General features: G+C 38.3%; 1 protein-coding gene across 3 annotated transcripts in view; it reads right to left on the reverse strand.

The window, feature by feature from the left end:
* The window catches only part of dnah6 (dynein, axonemal, heavy chain 6), a 408,231-nt gene that overhangs the window by 11,000 nt on the left and 375,270 nt on the right, over positions 1 to 21,961 (reverse strand). For all 3 annotated transcript variants that reach the window (XM_072258211.1, XM_072258210.1, XM_072258212.1), the window contains 5 exons: positions 19,257 to 19,378; positions 16,445 to 16,574; positions 14,964 to 15,091; positions 10,591 to 10,776; positions 63 to 135 (listed from right to left, as the gene is read on the reverse strand). In XM_072258211.1, coding sequence (XP_072114312.1) covers positions 63 to 135; positions 10,591 to 10,776; positions 14,964 to 15,091; positions 16,445 to 16,574; positions 19,257 to 19,378 — 639 coding nt within the window. The remainder of the gene's footprint in view (positions 1 to 62; positions 136 to 10,590; positions 10,777 to 14,963; positions 15,092 to 16,444; positions 16,575 to 19,256; positions 19,379 to 21,961) is intronic.

Here is a 21,961-nt window from a genome sequence, read left to right on the forward strand (position 1 = left end):
TATCCAAACTAATGAAAAATAAATTAATGAATATGTTTGCAGAAAGCTTTATCTGATCATACCTGTCAGAAATCCCTGCGGGAAGAAGAATCCTGAAATCCAGAAAGACTTTGGTTGACCGTGTTTGATCCAAGTCTATGAGTAAAACAAAGATTGTTAATTTTTATTTATTTTGAGATGCAGCATAGAATAGGCCCTTCCTGTCCAAAGAGCTGCACCTAGCCTAATCACAGGGTAACTTACAATGACCAATTAACCTACTAACCAGTACATCTTTAGACTGTGAGATGAAACCGGAGCACCCAGAGGAAACCCACATGTTCAAAGAGAGGATGTACAAACTATTTACAGAGGGCGTTGGAACTGAACCCCGACATTCCAGGTTGTGATAGCGTCAAGCTAACTGCTACGCTGTGACGCCCCAATGAGGAAATCACTTCTATATAATAAAGGATATTGTTATTCATATTACATTATTAAATTATATATATATATATAAACACAATACTCTGCATTTAATAGCGTCAATTGGTTTTCCAACTTCAAATTTAACTTTTTTTATTTAATTTAACATAAAAGACATTTACGTCAAGAGAGAAGATAAAATCAACTTCACAGCATTTGAATATAAATTGTTTTTTTTTTCATTTTAAGCACTTTGATTCATATATTCTTTCCAATCAAGCAAACAGTTTTGTGAGCTATACTCAGATATTTTGAGCTAGCTATTTCTATCTTACCAAAATCAATCTGGGTGTCTCCCTTGTAATATTTTAATTCTACCTTTTAAATGAAACAAAATGGTTTCAAATGTTACAGTTTGCTGCCCACAAATAGTTTAGTCAGAGAAATACTTGATTTTGCAACACACAATCATACTTGTGGTAACTAAGCCTAAATAATAGGATAGTTCTGATGAAGAGCCCCAGTCATGAAATGTTGACTATTTCTCCGTCACAAATTTCACCCAACATGATAACCTTTTCCAGCATTTTCAGCCAAGAAAGCAGTCAGAGGTAACAACTCCTTTTTTCTGTCATCAATAGTAAATTAAAACTTAAACAGATAATCATATGCTTGAAATCTGGAATTGAAGCTGAAAATGCTGGAAAAACTCAGCAGGTCAGGCAGCATCCATGGAAGGAGTAGTTCATGTTTATCAGTAAACAAGAGAAAATCTGCAGATGTAGAAAATCTAAGCAACACACACAAAATGCTAGAGGAACTCAGCAGGCCAGGCAGCATCTATGGAAAACAGTGAACAGTCGATGATTCATCAGAACTGGAGAAAAAAGATGAGAAGTCAAAGTAAGAAGGTGGGGGGAGGGGAGTGTGAGGGGATCCAGGAGTGCCCCTATTAACTGTTTGAAGAGAGACAGAGAGAGAGTTATTTATCATCGATGGTTTATTTTAAGAAGAGAGAGAGAGAGACGAAGATTGATGGTTGGACTGTTACTTTAAGGCACAGGGAGTAACTTTGGATTTCTACTGAGTTGGGTTTGGAGACAGCACTGAGCAGCTCGAAAGTTGCTGTGGTGACCAACAGCACATTATTGATGTTATTTCCAAGGACTTGTTGCCTGCTCGCATTCCTTTACAGACAAAGGAAGGAGGGACTCTTTGAATGACAGGTGATGCTCAGCCTGGTGAGATAGATAGGAGGTCAGATGATACAGACCTCAGACACATGATCGGGACACTGAATGAGCATTGTTGTGCCCGCAGAGAAAGTGAGTTTTGGAAGATCGATCAGGCGGATTGATCCAAGTGCACTGCCAATGAAAATTCAAAGGCAAGACCGGTGGGAAGTTGTCCATGTGTCCGACCCTGGCCTGGGTAGACAGCTCAACCACACCGAAGTACGGTCCCCTTTGTTGTTAAGTCACAGTCAGTGACTTGTGAAGGATTTCGGAGGACGACGAGAAAATCGACTGCAACAGCTCACCTGAAGACCTCAACTCACTCTCTCTCTCTCTCTCCATTGCTATTCAACTAAATTCCATGAACTGAACTGAACTAAACTTTGCTCAACATCGTAAGACTGTATCTTTTTACCCCTAGACTTAAAGAAGCTTGGTTTTCATACATATTTTTCCACACTTACTGATTTACTTACTTATATATATAATTCTTGCTAACCTGTTTGATTTATCTTCACTTGGTTTACTGTATTGTGCAGTTATTAATAAATATTATTAGTTATTAGCAATACTAGACTCCAAAGTGGTTTCTATTTCTGCTGGTTCCTTTATTCCTGTCACAGGGTACGTGACAGGAGGAAGAAATACAAGGTAGTGATAGGTGAAATTGGGAGTCAGAGGGGTGATGTAAAGAGCTGGGAAGTCAATTAGTGAAAGAGTTAAAGGACTGGAGAAGGGGTAATATGATATAGCAAAGTTATTTCCCATGGTAGGGAATTCTAGGACAAGAGGGCATGACTTCAGAATAGAAAGATGTCCTTTTAGAACTGAGATGCAGAGAAATTACTTTAGTTAGAAGATGGTAAATCTGTGAAATTTGTTGCCACGAGCAGCTGTGGAGGACAAGTCATTTGGTGTATTTAGGGCAGAGATAGATAAGTTCTTGATTAGCCAGAGCATCAAAGGGTGTGGGGTGAAAGCAGGGGAGTGGGGATGGTGAATCTGTGGAGTTCATTGTCATGGACAGCTGTGGAGGCCAAATGATTGGGTATATTTAATAACAAAGTTGATAGGTTCTTGGTTAGTCAAGGTGTCAAAGGTCATAGGGAGAAGATAGGGGAATGGGATTGCGAGGGATAATAAATCAGCCATGATGGAAAGGCAGAGAAGACTCGATGGGCCAAGTGGCCTAACTCTGCTCCTATGTCTTATGATCTTATGGTTTTATATCCACCTGAGATGTCAAATGAGGCTCTGCTTGAGGTCTCTGCTGAAGCTGGTGAGATGAAAGGAGCAAGCTGTGTGAAATTTCTCCAATCTTTGGAGACAATAAGTAAAAGGATTTTGAATATTAATTTTGTATTCCCAACATAAATAATTCCATCTTAATTGACTTTTTCAGGAAATGAGATGTATAACATCACAGTAGGGTGAAAGCCATAGTTCTGTGGGGTGGAATTTAACATTAATTTCACCTCTTGATAGTTGACAACATCAAAGACTGCTGATAAGATTTCAATCTTACAGTAGGTTTGCATCCGCAGGAAATGAGGACAGAATCCTGTTTCAACATGTACTGTAATAATTTCCATGCTTTCTTGATAGCTGGAGCTTAATGCATGCACATCAATACTTCAGCAATCTTTAACCCTGTTCCCATTTTCATTAATCACCACAAACAAACCCATGCAGCAATTTTATAAGTCGTCAGTTATGTTTCATCAATTCAAAGACATAATTCAGAAATATTTTAGGTATATTTGACTGAAGCAAAGTTATTTATCAATTATATTTTATTTCACAAATTAACTAGTCACTTTTGGGGGTAAAATACCACAAAAATATGGAACCAAATTGTGGGGCTAATAGTGGAGAATTGAATTAACCTAAACTGCACAAGACGTCAAAATGTGCTGAGTGGTGCCTAAAGCATGTCCAAAGCAAATGATACTACATGCACTGTGGTATCAGTATAGTAATGGGAAATGGGTTTGTGCTTCTGCAATTCTCTAATGTTATCATTAGTGAGGTAGCAAAGAGCAATCAGACAGGAATGGTAAATGGGTAAATTGCTGTATTGTTGTCACATGCACTGAGGGAAAGTAAAAAGCTTTATTTTGCAGGCCATTCATATAGACCATTTCATCACTTCAGTGTATTTTAGTAGTATAAGGGAAAATCAATAAGAGAACACCAAGTAAAATGTTGTAGTTACAGTGTAGGTAGACAGTAAAGTGCAAAGCCATGGTCAAGATAGATTATGAGACCAAGAGGTAATTTTATCATACTATGGGACCTCTCAATCTCCATAGAATCATAGTCATAGAACATAGAACATAGAAATCTACAGCACGTTACAGGCCCTTTGGCCCACAATGTTGTGCTGACCATGCAATCTACTCTAGAAACTGCCTAGAATTTCCCAACCACATTTTTCTAAGCTCCATGTACCTATCTAAGACTCTCTTAAAAGACCTTATTTTATCTGCCTCCACCACCGTTGCTGGTAGTGCATTCCACGCACCCACCACTCTGTGTGTGAAAAGCTTACCTCTGACATCTGCTCTGTACCTACTTCTCAACACCTTAAAACTATATGCCCTCATGTTAGCCATTTCAGCCCTGAGAAAAAACCTCTGGCTATCTACATGATCAATGCCTCTCATCACCTTATACAGCCCTATCAAGTCACTTCTCATCCTTCGTTGCTCGAAGCAGAAAAAGCCAAGTTCACTCAAACTATTTTCATACGTTATGCTCTCCAATCCAGGCAACGTGCTTGTAAATCTCTTCGCTCTTTCCATAGTATCCATATCCTTCCTGTAGTGAGGTAACCAGAACTGAACACAATATCTCACAGCTTTTGAACTCAGTCCCATAGCTGGTGATGGCCAACACATCATTTGCTTTCTTAACAACACTGTCAACTTGCACAGCAGCTTTGAGTGTCCTTTGGACACGAACCCCAAGATCTCTCTGATCCTCTACACCGCCAAAAGTCTTACTATTAATATTATATTCTGTCTTCAAATTTGACTTACCTAAATGAAGCACTTCAGAAGTATCTGGGTTGAACTTCATCTGCCACTTCTCAGCCCAGTTCTGCATCCTGTTGATGTCCCACTGTAACCTCTGACAACCCTCCAGACTATCCACAACAACCTCAACTTTTGTGACATCAGCAAACTTACTAACCCACCCTTCTACTTCCTCATCCAGGTCATTTATAAAAATCACAAAGTTGAGGGGTCCCAAAACAGATCCTTGTGAAATACAACTGGTCACCAACCTCCATGCAGAATACAAGCCACTTACAATCACTCTTTGCCTTCCGTGGGCAAGCCATTTCTGGTTCCACAAAGCAAGATCTCCTTGGATCCCATGCGTCCCTACTTTCTGAATGAGTCTTGCATGGGGAACCTTATCAAATGCCTTAATGGAATCTATATACACTATATCCACTGCTCTACCTTCATCAATCTGTTTTGTTATATCCTCAAAGAATTCAATCAGGTTTGTAAGGCACAACCTGTCCTTGACAAAGCCATGCTGACTATCCTTAATCAGATTATGTCTCTCCAGATGCTTATAAATCCTGCATCTCAGGATTTTCTCCAACAACTTGCCCACTACTGAAGTAAGGCTCACTGGTCTATAATTTCCTGGGTTATTTCTACTCCCTTTTTTGAACAAGGGAGCAACATTTGCAACCCTCCAACCCTCTGGAACATCTCCCGTCCCCATTGATGATGCAAAGATCATCGCCAGAAGCTCAGCAATTTCATCCCTCGCTCCCCACAGTAGCCTGGGGTATATCTCGTCTGGACCCGGCAATTTATCTAACTAAATGCTTTTCAAAAGCTCTAGCACATCTTCTTTCCTATGTCTATATGTTCAAGCATTTCAGTCCACTGTAAGTCATCCCCACAATTGTCGAAGTCCTTTTCCCTGGTGAATGCTGAAGCAAAATATTCATTAAGTACCTCCGCTACCTCCGCACTTAATTGGTCCTATTCTGACACAGCTCATTCTCCTGCTCTTCACATACTTGTAGAATGCCTTGGGGATTTCCTTAATCCTGCTCACCAAGGCCTTCAGTGGCCCCTTCTAGCTCTCCTAATTTCATTCTTAAACTCCTTCCTGGCAATCTTGTAATTTTCTAGAGCTCTAACAGTACCTACTTTCTTGAACCTTTTGTAAGCTTTTCTTTTCTTCTTAACTAGATTTTCTACATTCTTTGTTCACCATGGTTCTCTTACCCTACCATCCTATCCTTGCCTCAAAAGAACATACCTATGTGGAACACCATGCAAATGTTCCCTGAATTTCTGCTGTGCATTTCCCTGAGAACATCTGCTCCCAAGTTCCTGTCTAATAGCATCATATTTCCCCCTACCCCAATTAAATGTTTTCCCAAATGATCTGTTCCTATCCCTCTCCAGTGCTCATAGAGTAATACAGCACAGAAACATGTCGTTCAGCCCTATTGGTTCATGCTGATCATAGCATCTTCCGGGCAAGTTTCTGTTTCCTGTGTTTGGCCCATATCCCTCCAAACCCTTTGCCTTCATTTATCTATCGAATTGCTTCTTAAGTATTGCAATTGTCCCTGCCTTGATCACTTCCTCTAGCAGCTCATTCCAAGCATCCATTATCCTCTGTGTAAAGAAATTCTCTCTCAAGTATTGTTCAAACCTCTCCTCTATTACCTTGTATTTATGCCGTCCAGTTTTATATTCCCCAGCATTGGAGAAAAGGCTATTATCAGCCACCTTACCATATACTGTACTTCTATGAGATCACCCCTTATACTCCTATCCTCCAAGGTAGAAAGACCTAGTGTGGCCAAACTCTCCCTATAACTCAGGTTTTCTAGTCCTAGCCGCATCTCCATAAGTCTCTTCTGCACCGTGCACAGCTTGACAATGTCTGTCCTATAACAGAATGACCAAACTGTACACATTACTCTAAGTGCAGTCTCACCAACAACTTATATAACTCCAATGTAATATCCCTACTCCTAATCTGCCCTGACTGATGAAGGCCAGCACGCTAAACACTTTCTTCACCATCCTGTCTACTTGCTCAGCCACTTTCAGCAACTGTGTGTTTGTACTCTCAGCTCCCTCTGTTCCACAAAACTAGTTAGTGCTCTGCCATTCACTGCATAGAGATATCCCGCTTTGAATGTTCAAAATGAATTACCTAACACACTTATCCATTTGCTATTCCTCAGCCTATCTCCCTAACTTCTCAAGATTTCTTTGAAAATCGGTGTAATCTGATTCACCATCAACAAGACCCGCTAATTTAGTAGCATCAGCAAACTTGTTAATCATGCAAGGTACAATCACATTCAAAACATTTTATAAATAATTAATAGTAGAAGTCCAATACTGACTCCTGAGGCATCCCACTAGTCACAGGCCTCCAGTGAGAGAATTGACCTTCAACCATCACCCTCCGCTACCTATCATCAAGCAATTCTGAAACCACTTCTTTCACCTGAATCCCATATGAGTTAACCTTCCTGATCATCTGCCAAATGGGATATTGACCATATAAGCAACATCCATTGCCCTACTTTTATCTATCCTCTTCGAAAACTCCATAGTTTTCATCAGACATGATCTCCTAGCATAAAACCGTACTGACTGTTCCTTGACTAACCAAGTGGTGGTAGATTTTGTCCCTCAGAATTCCAAATTCCCTCTAGTAATTTCTCTACACATTAAGTTAGATTCACTGCCCTGTATCCATGTTCTAGTATTCTGGACCTTCACTAGTAGCTAACAACAAAGCAAATATCCCTATGTGGACCTCCGTAATTCCTTCCCTAGCTTCCGCAATGTCTAGTGGTGTATTTGGTCCGGCCAGGAAACTTGCCCACCCCAAGGTGCTTTAAAGCTGTAAATAACACCTTCCTTACAATATGCGCCTGGTCTAGGACCTCACCACTTATTACTCTCACTACTTTGGCATCTATGATATTCTTGTTAGTAAATGCCAAGGAGAAACAGACATTAAAAATCTCAGCCATCTCCTGTGTCTACACATACAGGCAGCTCTGGTGGTTTTTATGAAGAACTAACTGCAAGATAGAAGCTGCCCTTGAACCTAGTAATACGAGCTTACAGGCTTTTGCACCTTCCACATAATTTGAAGGTTCAAAAGAGAGAATATCAGGGGTAAGAGAGGCCTTTGATTATGTTTTCTATTTTACCAGGCTGCAAAAAGTATAGTCAGAGTTGATGGAGGGAAGACTTGTCTTCATCATGTGCTCAGCTGTGTCCATTCTCTCTGGAGTTCTTAAGATCTCAGCCAGAGCAGTTGTCATAGCAACCTATGATGCCTCCAGACAGCAAAGTGTTCCATGGAGAAATTAGTAAATAGATGCATTACATTGAGAAGAAGTCATGCATCTCTACTGCTAGCCAACATTACTATGAAGTGTATCTGAAGAAGAGAGATCAAGGAGACTAATCCCTTTCCCTATTTACTATCCAGTGAGTCTTACTGGCAAATGTAAATCTTCTCCTTAAATACTCATAGTTAAATGGCCTACCAACATTCTCTTAAAAGATTCCAAAATGAAGTCACTGTTCAGCTACAATCTTGGGAGATGACTGATACTGTGAAACAGGAACAGTAAGTCTACTTTCAAAGAAGACTAAAAGAATATTGGCAAAAAATTAACCTACAAGGCTTTATTGTAGAGGAATGTCTGGTCAAGATGACCTCTGCGTATAATGCTCCTTCAGTCAACATCTTCTGGATAGATCCTGAAACAACATACTTCACTTCTTTTATGTCTTTTACATTTTTTTTTGTCTTGGATGTGATTCTGGAGCAGTTGGATCCTGTGATTTACTGTTTGAGGATCATCTTGGTGTTCCAAAGCTCTGCAGTCTCCAAGAGGATTCTGGAAGGCAGAGGCAGTGTGCACAAACCTCATGGCAGGCAGGCCATGGGACAGGGTGTGAGCCGATGTTTGACTCCATTTCGCCGATTAAAACAAGATTGAAACGTTGAGGTGAATACAAAAGTTTGGTGTTCGTTTGGGTGCTTCAGTGCTCTTCAGTCTCCAAGGGGATTCTGGGAGACAGAGGCAGCGTGCATGAACCTTGTTGTGGGCAGGCTGTGGGATGGGGCACAAACCAATGTTTGACTCCATTTCACTGATTAAAGCTTCCATTGCACGTCAATTAAGGTGACAAGGCAGATTGAACCATTGAGGCAAATGCAAAAGGTGAGCGCTAGCTGCCTGTCTTTTGAGGGGAGAGCCTGCTGCTGTGCCTAAAAATGTTACCTAGGTTTTCTGCGTTTTGGATATGGACTTGGACTATAGATTTTTTTCAGTCTTATAGTTTTTTATATTCAGTGTTTTTCACCCAAACTTTCTTTTTTTTGTGAGTGGAGGGGGAAATTGGGGGTTGAGTCCTCAAAACATCCTGAATTACTGATCACAACCAAAATGATCACCAAAGCTTTACACATGCGTTTGTTGAACTTTAAACAATCTTTTTTGGCCAAAGGGAAAAAGTGGTTTATTAAATCTTATCTTTGGTGTAAACAAAGTACCTACACAACTTCATCTATCTAATACAGATAAATGTAATACCATGCAATAGAAATATGGATTCAGACTCTTAACTCTACCCAAAGGCAAACTGTTAGCATCAATAAATCCACATTATTTTCAATGGCAGCTAATTTACAAATCAGTTTATCTACAACATTTAAACCTAAAACTAAGTGTGAGTTATTGATCAATGCTTTACTATGTTTATGTAAAACTAACTTTTTACTGCCTCTTTCTAGACCATCTAAAATGCTTACTAGTCCTCTCACATGTATGTTATTTATAGATAAGGACTTCTAAATTCAGGAGGACAGGTCAGGCAGCATCTGTGGAAAGAGAAACAGTTAACATTTGAAGTCAAAGACATCCTTCATCGGACTGAGAAATAGAGAAATCAAGTTAGTCTAAGTAGCAGAGAAGGTCAAAGCGGAAAAATGGGTGGAACAAAGGATATGTTTGTAACAGAGGAAAATGAAGAAGCCATTGAATGGATGGTTAAGCTCCTTTCTCTGTGTAATATGTTGGTAATCTTGTAAAGGCTGGGTGGTGTTATACAGTTTGGTCTACAATGAAAGGCAGAGAAGAATGGCAAGCATGAAAAGCCAATCCTCATACAAACAGATAGAAAGAGACTCAAGTGAAGAAGTCAATATTGAATCCTGCAGGCAACAATATTCCAGTTGATGCTTCCCCAGAGAGAGAAGTCAGAGTGGAAGTAAGATCTGAAGTAAAATAGCATCTATCCTGGAAATTCAATGACACTTCTAGGGACTGCACATAGGTACTCCACAAATCTAATTCTCCAATCCAGAGGAGGCTACACATGAATATCAAATGAAATACACTAGATTGGAGAAAGAGCAAGTGAACGCTGGTTAACTGCAAAGATTTTTTTATCGAAAAGATAGGTAAATTAACAATGCAGTACACCCATAATGCTCTGGAGTAGGTTTTGAACCCACCTTTTTACTTAAAAACAAATATACTGAATTAAGGCTCTTATACAATTATTTTCTTGACCAGATAAAATATGACAATGGAACTATTCACTTGCCCATCTATCTCATCTGGATACTACAATAGAATAACCAAAGTATTACTATGAAATGATTTCAATCCAGAATTTTAAAGAGTTATTTAATAATTTAATGCACAGAAAGTTATAATTGATTCTTAGTTGAAACAAGTGCTTAATTATCACAAAAAATTACAAAGTATAACGTATTACGCATTGGTTCTACAAGTCTTACCTAATCCTTGAAATGCCATAACATCAGTCATTTCTTATGTACAAAAACAAACTATAAATGGAATCAGTTTTTCACAATCACAACTAAAAAGAATTTAGTATATTACATTGTGTCTCACCGCTATAAACTCTGTTCTCAATATAAAGTCCTTCACCCACGATCCCAAGGGTTTGAGCGATGGATAAGCTGCATTAGCCCACAAGGATGGAACTTGATTGTTCAGGAAGCTGGTGTACACCTTTTCTACCTCTTCAGACATTACCACAAATCCAGCAATGGCCTTATTTAATATAACCAAAGAGTCCTGGATAGATAGGGAAAAACAAAGAATGCAGTGGATATTTTTAATCTGGTTTCAACAATCTAGCTAAAGTGGCAATAATTCAAGACTTGCAGGAGGTACACTTTGCCTGTCCAGCATGATATATGCCAGCATCTAGTGCAGCAGGCAATAACATGCTCCAGCTGTGCTCTTGTCACCGCTTCTGGCGTAGCTTTAAGGATGCAACAAGGAGTCCCAATGTCCAGTGCGAACTTATTTGGCTACCACTGGAAGAAATATGAGTTTAGGGAATTAGAGATATCCCATCCATTTCATTTAATCTAGGAATGCCTTTCTGTATCCATGGCATTTAACAAAGCAACATAAATCCTGAGCAGGATAAATTGGGCACAAAGCAAAAGTGAGAAACAATACAATACATGAGAAATCTCAAAAGATTGGAAAATAGCTGGCTTTACCATGTAAAGAGGTATAACATCAGTACCTCAACATCACTAATTAAACCCAGATACTTCATAGAAGGGTCATCTAATAGATAACCCCAATGGACCACACAAGGATACATCAGGAGAGAGGACACGAAACCTGGTTCATGAAGTACGTTTGCAGAAGTATCTTTAAGGAGGACAGGTGGGTAGAAAATCAGGTTATTAAGAGAACCACCTGGAAATTTAAACCTAGCAGTTAACAGGTGATAGGATAGCTGTGCTTATTGGTTGGATTGAATTCAGGGGCGGTCAAGAAGAAAGATTTGAAGGAGTAACACAACATTTTAGGGTTATTAGACATTAGAGGGTAATGGGCAAGACAGTGAAAGGATTTTTTTTGTGAGAATTTTAAAACGGAGACATTACTTAACCGAAAGTTGAAGTAGGACAACAAGGTGGTGAAAATCAAGAAATCTGGGTCTTAATGCAACCTAACCAACAATTGTTAAAACAATTATGCTGCAATAAAAAGGAAAGTTTCAAAAAACAATGGAACATTGTAACTATCTGCCCATCTCTCAATTGCTTGCCCTCTTCATGACACTAGCCCTTCCGTTTCCGTCCTCTCATTTTCTGCTCCTTTTGGTTGCAAAACTCCTAGTTTTGCAACCAATTTTGGCTCAAAATTTGAAACTTCTTTACCATCTTTTTGTTAGGGGTGTTGAACAGCTATCTGTAGCTTGCCAAAAATATGAAAATAATGGCTAAGAATAATGGCAACAAAGGCTCGGCAAAGTGTAAGATTGCCCAGCATCTTATACTTCCACTTCACCTTTTTAGCATTGACGTTTGTTTTGAAATTTTCAGCTAAATATAGGATTTGTAACAGATATTAAGTAACATTGTTAACTGCACTGGTAGTAGTTAGAAAGCATGTGACCAAGCTATTTGACTATAGGAACATAATCATCTGCCCTGTGTAAATCACAAAGCTGGACTTCTTTAAGGGGCAAGGGAGTTTAAGGCAAGGTTGATCCCGCACATGTAAACGTATCGATGCCTACCTATGGTTTCCTTTGTCTTTCTCTCTATAGAGCTGCTACTGATATTCAAAACAGAGTCATAGAATGACAGAGGATACAGCACAGAAATGGGCCCTTTGGTCCAATGAATCCATACCAAACATCAAATGATTTTTAAACTAATCCTACCCAAGCTTGTTTTGTTCTACCCGCATGTGTAACTGCATCTCAGATTCTACCATTCATTATACTTTGAGGACAATTTACAGAGACCAGGTAATCAACTTACACAATTTTGGGATGTGGAAGGAAACGACAACATTGAAGACTGTCAAGAGAACACAAGCTCCACCCTTTGATTCAGTATTGAAATTATTTTAGACATGTTATCAGCAATAATCATCTCATTTTCATCATATAACATGCAAACTAATAGTGACCTAGAAGATTCCAATCATTCAAAAAGAAAGGTATATTGCAGCATAAAATATTAATCAACAACATTCATAGGCTAAAGTGAAGATTGTATCTCATAGATTATGAATGGTTACACAGTGAGTTATAGTATTGACTTTACAAAGATGATACCTAATTTTATAAATCAATGATTAAAATCTATTTCAATTTTGATCGGTTACATCTGAATTTTATCTTTTATTTTACAAAGTTGTGTTCTTTGTAGATGACAAAAACATCCAAAACAAATATTTGGAAGGAAGAAATTTAATGATTTTGAAATAAAAATAGACATCATTGTACCAATGATATTTAATAATACCCTGAGGAACAGTGCCCTATTCTTCAGTTTTTGATGGTGAATTTAAATGTTTAGCAAGTCTGTATTCTCTCTCTTACTTTCCTATCTAAGTGTTTATTTATTTGTATTTAAACAATGTAATTTGAGCTACCTTCCCCACCTCCTTTAACAGCTTATTCCCAATAACTACCACCCACCCTTCAGATCTCCAGAATTTCTCTTCTCTCAACTTAAACCTATGTCCTTTTGTTCTAGGCTCCCCCGCTTCGAGAAAGAGAGTCTAATCATCCATCCCATTAATGTCCCTCATAATTTTATAAACCCTGTAGGGTCATTCCTCAGCCTTCTAAGTTCCAAAGTAGGAAAGCCCAGCCTATCATATCTCAGAGTATAACTACAACTCTCCATTCTGGGAAAATCATGGTGAAACTTTTCTGCACTTTTTCTATTGCTACCCATTTTAAGGTAACCTGAACTGCACACAGTACTCCAAGTGTAGTCTAACCATTGTTTTATACAGCAGCAATAGGACATCCCAACTGTTACTTCCAGTGCTTAGCCTAGGAAGGTCAACAGACTAAATGTTTTCTTCATGACCATATCCACCTCAAGCATACCCACACAGACTTTTGTGGTGTGGTTTTGTGGAGTCCACATCCTTCCAATATAAAATGGGCGTCATATCGATCAGCAGATGTTTATTGGAGTAAATAGTAATAAACTAGTAAAAGTAATAAATAGGAATAAATAGTCAATAGTAATAAATAGTAATAATAATTCTCAGATGCACTGCAGCAAAGCAGCATCTTTGAAAGTATAGGTGCAACAGTGAAAGCCCAGACTGTAATCATGAGGTCTCAGCTTACTGTTACGGAAGCTCATACAGCTACCATCATGGTTCTGGACACTACTACTTCAAGGGAATTCCAGAGTATCTGATAGATAATCTGACATTATCCTTGGAGAATACTAGCAGCTCTACGGAGTGTGAATAGGCTCCTACTGTTCTGTGAATAGACTCTTTCTGATCAAGGTAGCAACATCCGTACCTCTATCTTTAGCATGAATGAACTGGCGTTTGCCTATCATCAGTTAGCATGGAAAATAAGTTCATCAATTTTAGATGAGCATGGTGTTTGTTGAAAGGAATCTCTTATTTCAAATGCTGATCGACCCATTCTCTGGCATACAATATTATAATCCAATTCCCAATGCCTAAGTGATATGTGTGAGTTTCCACACATAAACACGTACCTAACCACTTAATGTTCCTCTCAAACAACTTTGAGCTGTGAATAAAGCAGTAAACTGCATCAATGATTGGCTGAGGTTACTTTGCTGTTCTATGTCTTTCACTATGCTTTCATACTCCGTTATAACTTCCTAAATGCCATAACTGTCAGGAAGTGTAGAGAAGACTTGACCCAAAAGCAGAGCAGCAAAAATGATTTAGCAGTACACAATACTTTACTAATAAACTGCAACATAATAAGCCATGAGAGACCACAAAACAAGAGAGAACAGATACTTTACGCAAGGCAACAAGGTAACTGAAGGCTAAGAGCAACTGTTGAGGCTAGCTGATTGAATGGGTATTCAAAGGACTGTGGATGAGAGCTGGGTTTAAATAGGCTGCAGGTGATGAGTTGGAAATGAGTGGTAGGTGATGCCTGTAAGCTGGGTAGAGGCTGGGAGGTTCCTACCTGTGCAGACCTGACAGTAACTGAAATATTAGAATTAGCAAAAATACTGCTTTTATGTGTTCTTCATATTAAATAAGCATTTTTCTTTCAGTGTTAGCAATATTTGATGCTGCCCATTTGACAATATACATAGCCATAACAAATTTCGTAAAATTAATGAAGGCTCCAACAACTAATTTAAGGTAAGGATACTAAGTCAAAGTTAATTCAGTCATCATGTCCATAGCAAAAAGCTGCAAGCCAATTTCACACTATAATTTGCAAGTGAGAAAGTGACAGTACTGAAAGCATTACTCACTTTTAGTACGGCCAGGAGACTATTAAAGCGATCAACTTCTTGTCCTAGTACGGTGGTTAATGAATTCAAGCGTCCTTTCTGATCTCTAACAAATAGTAATTCAGTTGCACCTTCAAGGTCAAGATTAACTGAAATAAACATTTGGAGAAAAAGCAGTATAAATTTGTCATTAGACTTGGAGACAATTTTGAATTTCCTTGTGAAATCATGAATTTCATGAATTGACATTATCTTTCTCCTCTCTCCTCTATTTGCACTTATCTCCTTCAGGTTAAACACTCAACATTTTAGGAACAGTTTCTTCATCTGCCATCAGATTTCTGTATGGTCCATGCACCCATGAAGATTAACTCACTATTCTTCTTGTGGAGTATTTACTTCTTCATTTTTTATTGTATGATAATTTGTTATTTGTTACCACTAACAACAAATCTCATGACCAATGTCAGTGTAAATAAATCTAATGCTGATGAACAAATCTCCACTAACCTCTCTCCTGATACCACTACGGTCACTTGTGTTATGCATTCATTGTTGGTCTCTACCTAATGCAGGACAATCCCTTTGTTCTTCCTACACCACCTCCACACCTGTCTTTTCCTCTGCTATTTAAAATCTGTTTGATCTCTAATTTTTACTGGATCTTTTGAAAGCTCTGTTTATCTGAGATGTTACCTTTCTTTCCCTCTTTAGATGCTGCTTAACCTGCCTAATATTTCAAGAATTTTCTGTTTTTATCTTGAATTTATTCTTATTTGGGTCCATCCACCAAATCTGCGTACAGTAGTCCAAACACACTCTCACAAAGGCAATGTACAGTCTCAATAAAACTTTATTTTGTAGTCCAATCTCATCATTTTGGTCAATTTGCCTCTTAATTGCTTGCTGTACCTCAGATTATTCTGGTAGATCTACATTACATTTGGCATTTCACAAAAGAGTACATCTAAATCCATTATTACACCACTGTTTTCTAGCTTCTCACTTTTTAAACAAAAAATATTCTGTTATTCTTTTATTCACACCGAAATGCTTAATGTCACATTTTCCTATGATATACATTACCTGACACTTCTGCCCACACATAAACTTAATCTACCTATATAATGTTAAAGGCTCACGAATCCTCCTCACAGCTCAGTTTCCCACTGGCTTTGTATTATCACTGTTCTTAAATACATTACACTATGTTTTCTTTTTAGTCAGTAATAAGGATTGTGAGTGATTAAAGGCCAATGACTGATAACGGTGACGTCTACTGTTAATTATCTACCAATCTAAAAATGACCCATTCAGACCTACTTTCAATTTTTTGTTCTGCTAATCTTCCATCCTTGCTGATATGTTACCCTTGAACCAATAAACAGGTAAATAGGATTACAGCAGATTGGTACAACAGGTGGCATTAGTATTGTGGGCTGAACAGCCTGTTTCGAATAGCTAACAGGTTAGCTGGGATGAAAAATATTAAATGAGTTTACCTGGAAGTTTTGAGAGAATAGAATCTGCTAATTCATTGACAACTTCATCACTGCTTTTGCCAGCTCCACGTGCAATGACATTGGGCTGTACTTCAAGAACTGTCAGTATCATATTGTTGGTTTCCTTGCGCTGGAATGAGTGGTGAACAGACATTAAAATAATTTTTGAACACTTCCACTCAAAACTGATTTAAGTTCTAGAAAAGAAAGCTTAACATAACTTTAATGAATTGTTTCACAGAAAAAAATCAATAACACAATTTATTTGAAGATAGTAAATTTAAACAATTAAAAATTCTACTATACAATTATTTAGTATTTATTCCAGTGCTACCATCTCTCTTGCTATCCATCCCATAGGATGATAATGGTTCCTTTCAGTCAGCTACCCCACTCCTCAGAAAGGAACAGCGTCTGTGTGAATGGATTTTAGGTGAGTAGGGGGTTGCATAGGTCCAGACCCACCCTCTCGACATCCCCTCCTGGATCCAGCGGCATGGTGGGGTCCAAGACGGCTGGGAGAAATTCTGTTGCAGTGAATGGCCAGACCAAGCTTCAATGCAAGGGATGTCCTTTCCGCGCTTCACGGCATGTGTTTGCTAGATGGTCGTTGACCTTACAAGAGGGTCCATCCACCCTTTGAAAGATCTTGTTTTTCATCCTGCATGGTGTCTAGCCACCCTCACCAGGCAAGCCTGGTAGGGGAGCCGGTTTAGTCGCCAACCCACCCGACCATGCGACAGATAGTACTGGGTTACATGGTACTAGTAGACTCAGGCGATACATCAGAATTAAATAACCTAATCCAATTTAATTAATATTTGACTTTTCATTTTCATATTTTTCTTTATTTGTGTATTATATTTCTTTTTCACCAGAAATTGCTTCATGTTCAAAAGCTACTTATCCTAGTATAGTCCATTTTCAAGCAAACTATTGTCTGTCACAAGTTTTATAATCATTCTTCATTTTAACACCAGCTGTTACCAATTCATTGACTGAAGACTATCACTTATAATTATGAATCCTTAGAAAATATATCAAAACTTTATATATTTTACACACATTTCTACAAATATAGTGTATTCTGTTTCATCTCATGCATTAAAGCCTCACATCATACCATGTTATACCACCACCAGAAGGACTATAGTCATTCAAGATTGTCTAATGTCATCTCCAGTATACATGTGTAAAGGAGAATAAAATAATTGCTACTGTGGATCCGATGCAACACAAAAAATAACAATAAACATATATCTGTAAGATGGATTACATACATAGATATATAGGCATAGGAATGTCTATACATAAGGCAACTCTGACAGGAAGTGATAAAGTAGTGGTGGTAGGAAGTGTCAGGAGGGTGTGGGGTTAGTGGATAAAGGTACTGATCAGCCTCACTACCTGGGGAAAGTAACTGTTTTTGAGCCTGGTGCTCCTGGTGTGGATGCTACATAGCCCCTTCCCTGATGGAAGTGGGATAAGCAGTCCATGAGCAGGGTGAGTGGGGTCCTTCATGATGTGACTACCTTTTCCCGGCACCTTTCTGTATTTCTGTTCTTGATGGCTCCCAATTAAAGCGACACTATGCAATAGTTGATAGAATAACTACCTTATGAATGGGTATCAGCACGTTACTTTGACTGGTGCAGTCCTTTTATCATTGCATATTCATTTTACATTATGAAATAATACTGAGATTATTTCATTGCATAGAAGTTTGGCTAACTAACAGAAGGCAAAAAGTGGGAATAAAGGGGGCCTTTTCTGGTTGGCTGGCAGTGACTAGTGGCATTCCACGGTGGTGGGTGTTGGGTCCGCTATGTTATATGTTAAGGATCTGGATGATGGAATTGATGGATTGTGGCCAAGTTTGTGGCTGGTAGAAGCATAAATGGAGGGACAGGAAGTGTTGAATAAGCAGGGAGTCTGCAGAAGGACTTGGACAGATTAGGAAATGGGCAAAGAAGTGGCAGATGGAATACAATGTCTGAAAATGTATGGCTATGCACTTTGGTAGAAGGAATAAAGGCGTAGACTATTTTCTAAATGGGGAGAAGATTCAGATATCAAAGGTGGAAAGGTAGTCCTAGTACAAGATATTTTAAAGGTTAACTTACTATTTGAGTCAGTAGTAAGTTAGACAAATAAAATATTAGCATTAATTTTGAGAAGACTAGAATATAAAAGCTAGAATGTAATGTTTTGTTTTATAAGGCACTGGTCAGACCACATGTGGAGTACTGTGAGCAGTTTTGAGCTGCTTACTTAAGAAAAGATGTGCTTGTATTGAAGAGGATCCAGAAGAGGTTCATGAGAATGATACTGCATATGAAAGGGTTAACATATAAGGAGCATTTGATGGTTCTGGGTCTTTACTCGCTGGAATTTTGAACAATGAGGGGGGCATCTCATTGAAATCTATTGAATATTGAAAGACTTAGATAGAGTGGACATGGAGAGGACATTTCCTATAGTGGGAGAGTCTAGGACTAGATGGTATGGCCTCAGAATGGAAGGACATCTCTTTAGAACAGAGATGAGGAATTCCCTTGGCCAGAAGCTAGTGAATCTGTGGAATTCATTGCCACAGATGGTTGTGGAAGACAAGTCATTGGGTATATCTAAAACGGAGGTTGATGGGTTCTTGATTAGTAAGTGTGTCAAAAATTACAGGGAGTAGGCAGGAGAATGGGGTTGAGATAGAATATAAACCAGCCATGACCGAACGGTGAAGCAGACACGATGGGCCAAATGGCCTAATTCTGCTCCTATGTCTTATGGTCTTATGGTTTTATTTGATACTAACCTGGAAAGCTAAATTAGCATTTTCATGCATTCCAAATATTTCTGGGTCATCAATAAAGGGTAGGCCTTCAATGTACTCTTTTAGTGCCAGCAAGCTGTCTACATCAGGACTGTAGTAAATTCCTGAAAGACAGAAAATTGAAGAATTGTATTCTGTCAAAATAGATAGTTCTACAGCTACAAGTAACTAAGATTGTCATTGTATACCAGTAAAGTACTGAGATGCTTCAGAATTTCTTCAATGATGAAGCAATGTAAACACTATTCAGTTTGTGAGTTTGCACAGCAGTGATATGTGCCTACAAAGATATAGATAAAATTTGATCTGGATTTCTCCTATTTTCACCTTAAATTCAAAACCTCCAGTATAATCAAGTGGCATAATCAAGATGACACAATCTATAATTAAGTTTTTAATGTGAAATGAAAAAAATAATAAGAACATTTCATGAAATTTGGGTAGGAAGTTAATTATTATGAACAAGAATGTAAAAAGGCAAGTAAAACAGCTTCAATATCCCTTATGTTTTGAAATAACTGAAGAATCACAGACTATATGGAAAAGTGGTCAAACAATTATTAAGTAATTATGGCTTTGTAAGCTATGAAAACTCACTTAGACTTCATAAAATACGTAATAACCTTTATTCTGTCACAGTTTCTACATTCACCAGGCAACAGAATATTTTGAAAAAGATGTTCAGTCCACTCCTTTCACCTGATGACTTGTATTGTCATTATGTACTATGGACTGTCATAAAAACCCACCATCTTTAGTAATATCCTTTAGAAAAGGAAATCCACCATGTTTAACTAGTATGATATTTGTGCTAAATGTAAAAGTTATTGTCAACAATCATAGCTATATGAGGTCTCTACAAGTGTAAGATTAGTGACCAAATGCATTCTCTGTTGTTACAATGTTTAAGATGTAACTTCTCTGAAGGTAATTGCCTCTGTGGAAGTAAGGTGCGGGAAGAATACTATCCTTCAGCATACAAGGATATTTTATTAAATAAAGGAGTATGTTTGTATTGCTGATTATTTTCAAGCTTCTTAGGGGTGAAAAGTACTGTGATATACTGTAGTGCCAGAACTGCTAAATGACACATTGCTAAATTGCTAAGTGCCAGAACTGCTTAGAAAAATAGAGGGCTATGCGGCAGGGAAATTCTAGGCATCTCTAGAGTAGGTTACATAGTCAGCACAACATTGTGGGCTGAAGGGCCTGTAATGTGCTGCAAATTTCTAGAGTCTATGTTCTGTGATACTATGATTTTGAATACTGAATGCTTGGCATAATATGGTGACACATAGATATGTGCCAAGAGACACCAAGCAAAACAGTTCAAATACACATTGGAGTGGGTGACCCTGTCAGAACAATTGGATTTCCAGGCAGGTAACTTTTTAAAGAACGCTGATTATGCAAGAAATCAGTCAACAAATAAATTAGGTCTCATGAAAGTAAAGATGTTATTGCACTTTATTAGTCACAAGGGAAGAGACTTGTACTGTTTTGTAAAGCATTCAAATGAAATCCTGGAAAATCTATTCGATGCCACACATGCACACTGCAATGTGGCTAGAAATGAAAAAGAAGATTGATGCTGGTTTGCTACACATAACAAAGTGAAGAAAGAATCATTTTATATTTCTTAGCAATCTGTTAAACCATAATCAATTTTTTGTAGATTTCAAGGGTTTTTGGGGTCCAAAATGAATGTTGGATTCCTTTTGAAGAATGGTTTTTCCCCTTCTTTAGACCCAGTTGTTCAGCTTTGATAATAGATCATGCTGAATTCTGGGTTCCCACTACATTCCTGCTGCTAGATCCACAGGATCAGAATTTATGCTTCATTATATTGAAGGGAAATGTTTAAGAGGAACAATTATAATGTGAGTTCAGCATTCAGTTATTTTCTTATGCATTACCACTGTTGAAATCTAAAGAGAAACAGTTCAGTTTTAAAATTTATTTATGATATCAAAAATGCACAACTATGATCAATTTGCTAACAAAACAATTTTTTATTCACTTAAGGGACATAGACATTGCAGATTGAATCTGCATTTCAATTGCCCATTCCTAATCATCCTTGAGAAGGTGGTGGTAAGCTGCCTTTCTGAATTGCAATAGTCACATTACTGCAGGAAGGGAATTCTAGAATGTTAATCCAGTGACAATAAAGGAAAAATGATATATTTCCAAGTCAGGATAGTGTGTGGCTTGAAGGGCATTTCCAGCTGATTGTGTTCCCATGCAAATGCTGCCCTGTGTCCTTCTAGGCACTAGAGGTTGTGTGTTTGGCAGATGCTGACTAGGAAGTGTTATTAGTTACTACAGTGTATTCTGTAAATGCAACAAACAGCTGCCACTGTGTGTCGGTGGCTGAGTGAATGAAAGGTTTCAGATGGGGTGCCTACCAAGCGGCTGCTATGTCCTGCATCGTGTCAAGCTTCTTGAGTGTTGTTAAAGATGAAGTCATTCAGGCAAGTGGAGAGCATTCCACTCCTGACTTGAGCCTTGTAGATAGTGGACAGGCTTTGGAGAGCTAGTTAAACCCAGTTAAATTTCTAGTCAATGGTAATCCCTCCAAGATATTGATAATGGAAATTTGGTGTCGGTAATGTTATTGAATATCAAAGGCTAGATTTTCTGTTTTTGGATATTGCCATTTCATGACAGTTGCATGATGCCAATAT

Source organism: Mobula birostris, chromosome 5 (assembly GCF_030028105.1).
Source record: "Mobula birostris isolate sMobBir1 chromosome 5, sMobBir1.hap1, whole genome shotgun sequence".
Lineage (NCBI taxonomy): Eukaryota > Metazoa > Chordata > Chondrichthyes > Myliobatiformes > Myliobatidae > Mobula > Mobula birostris.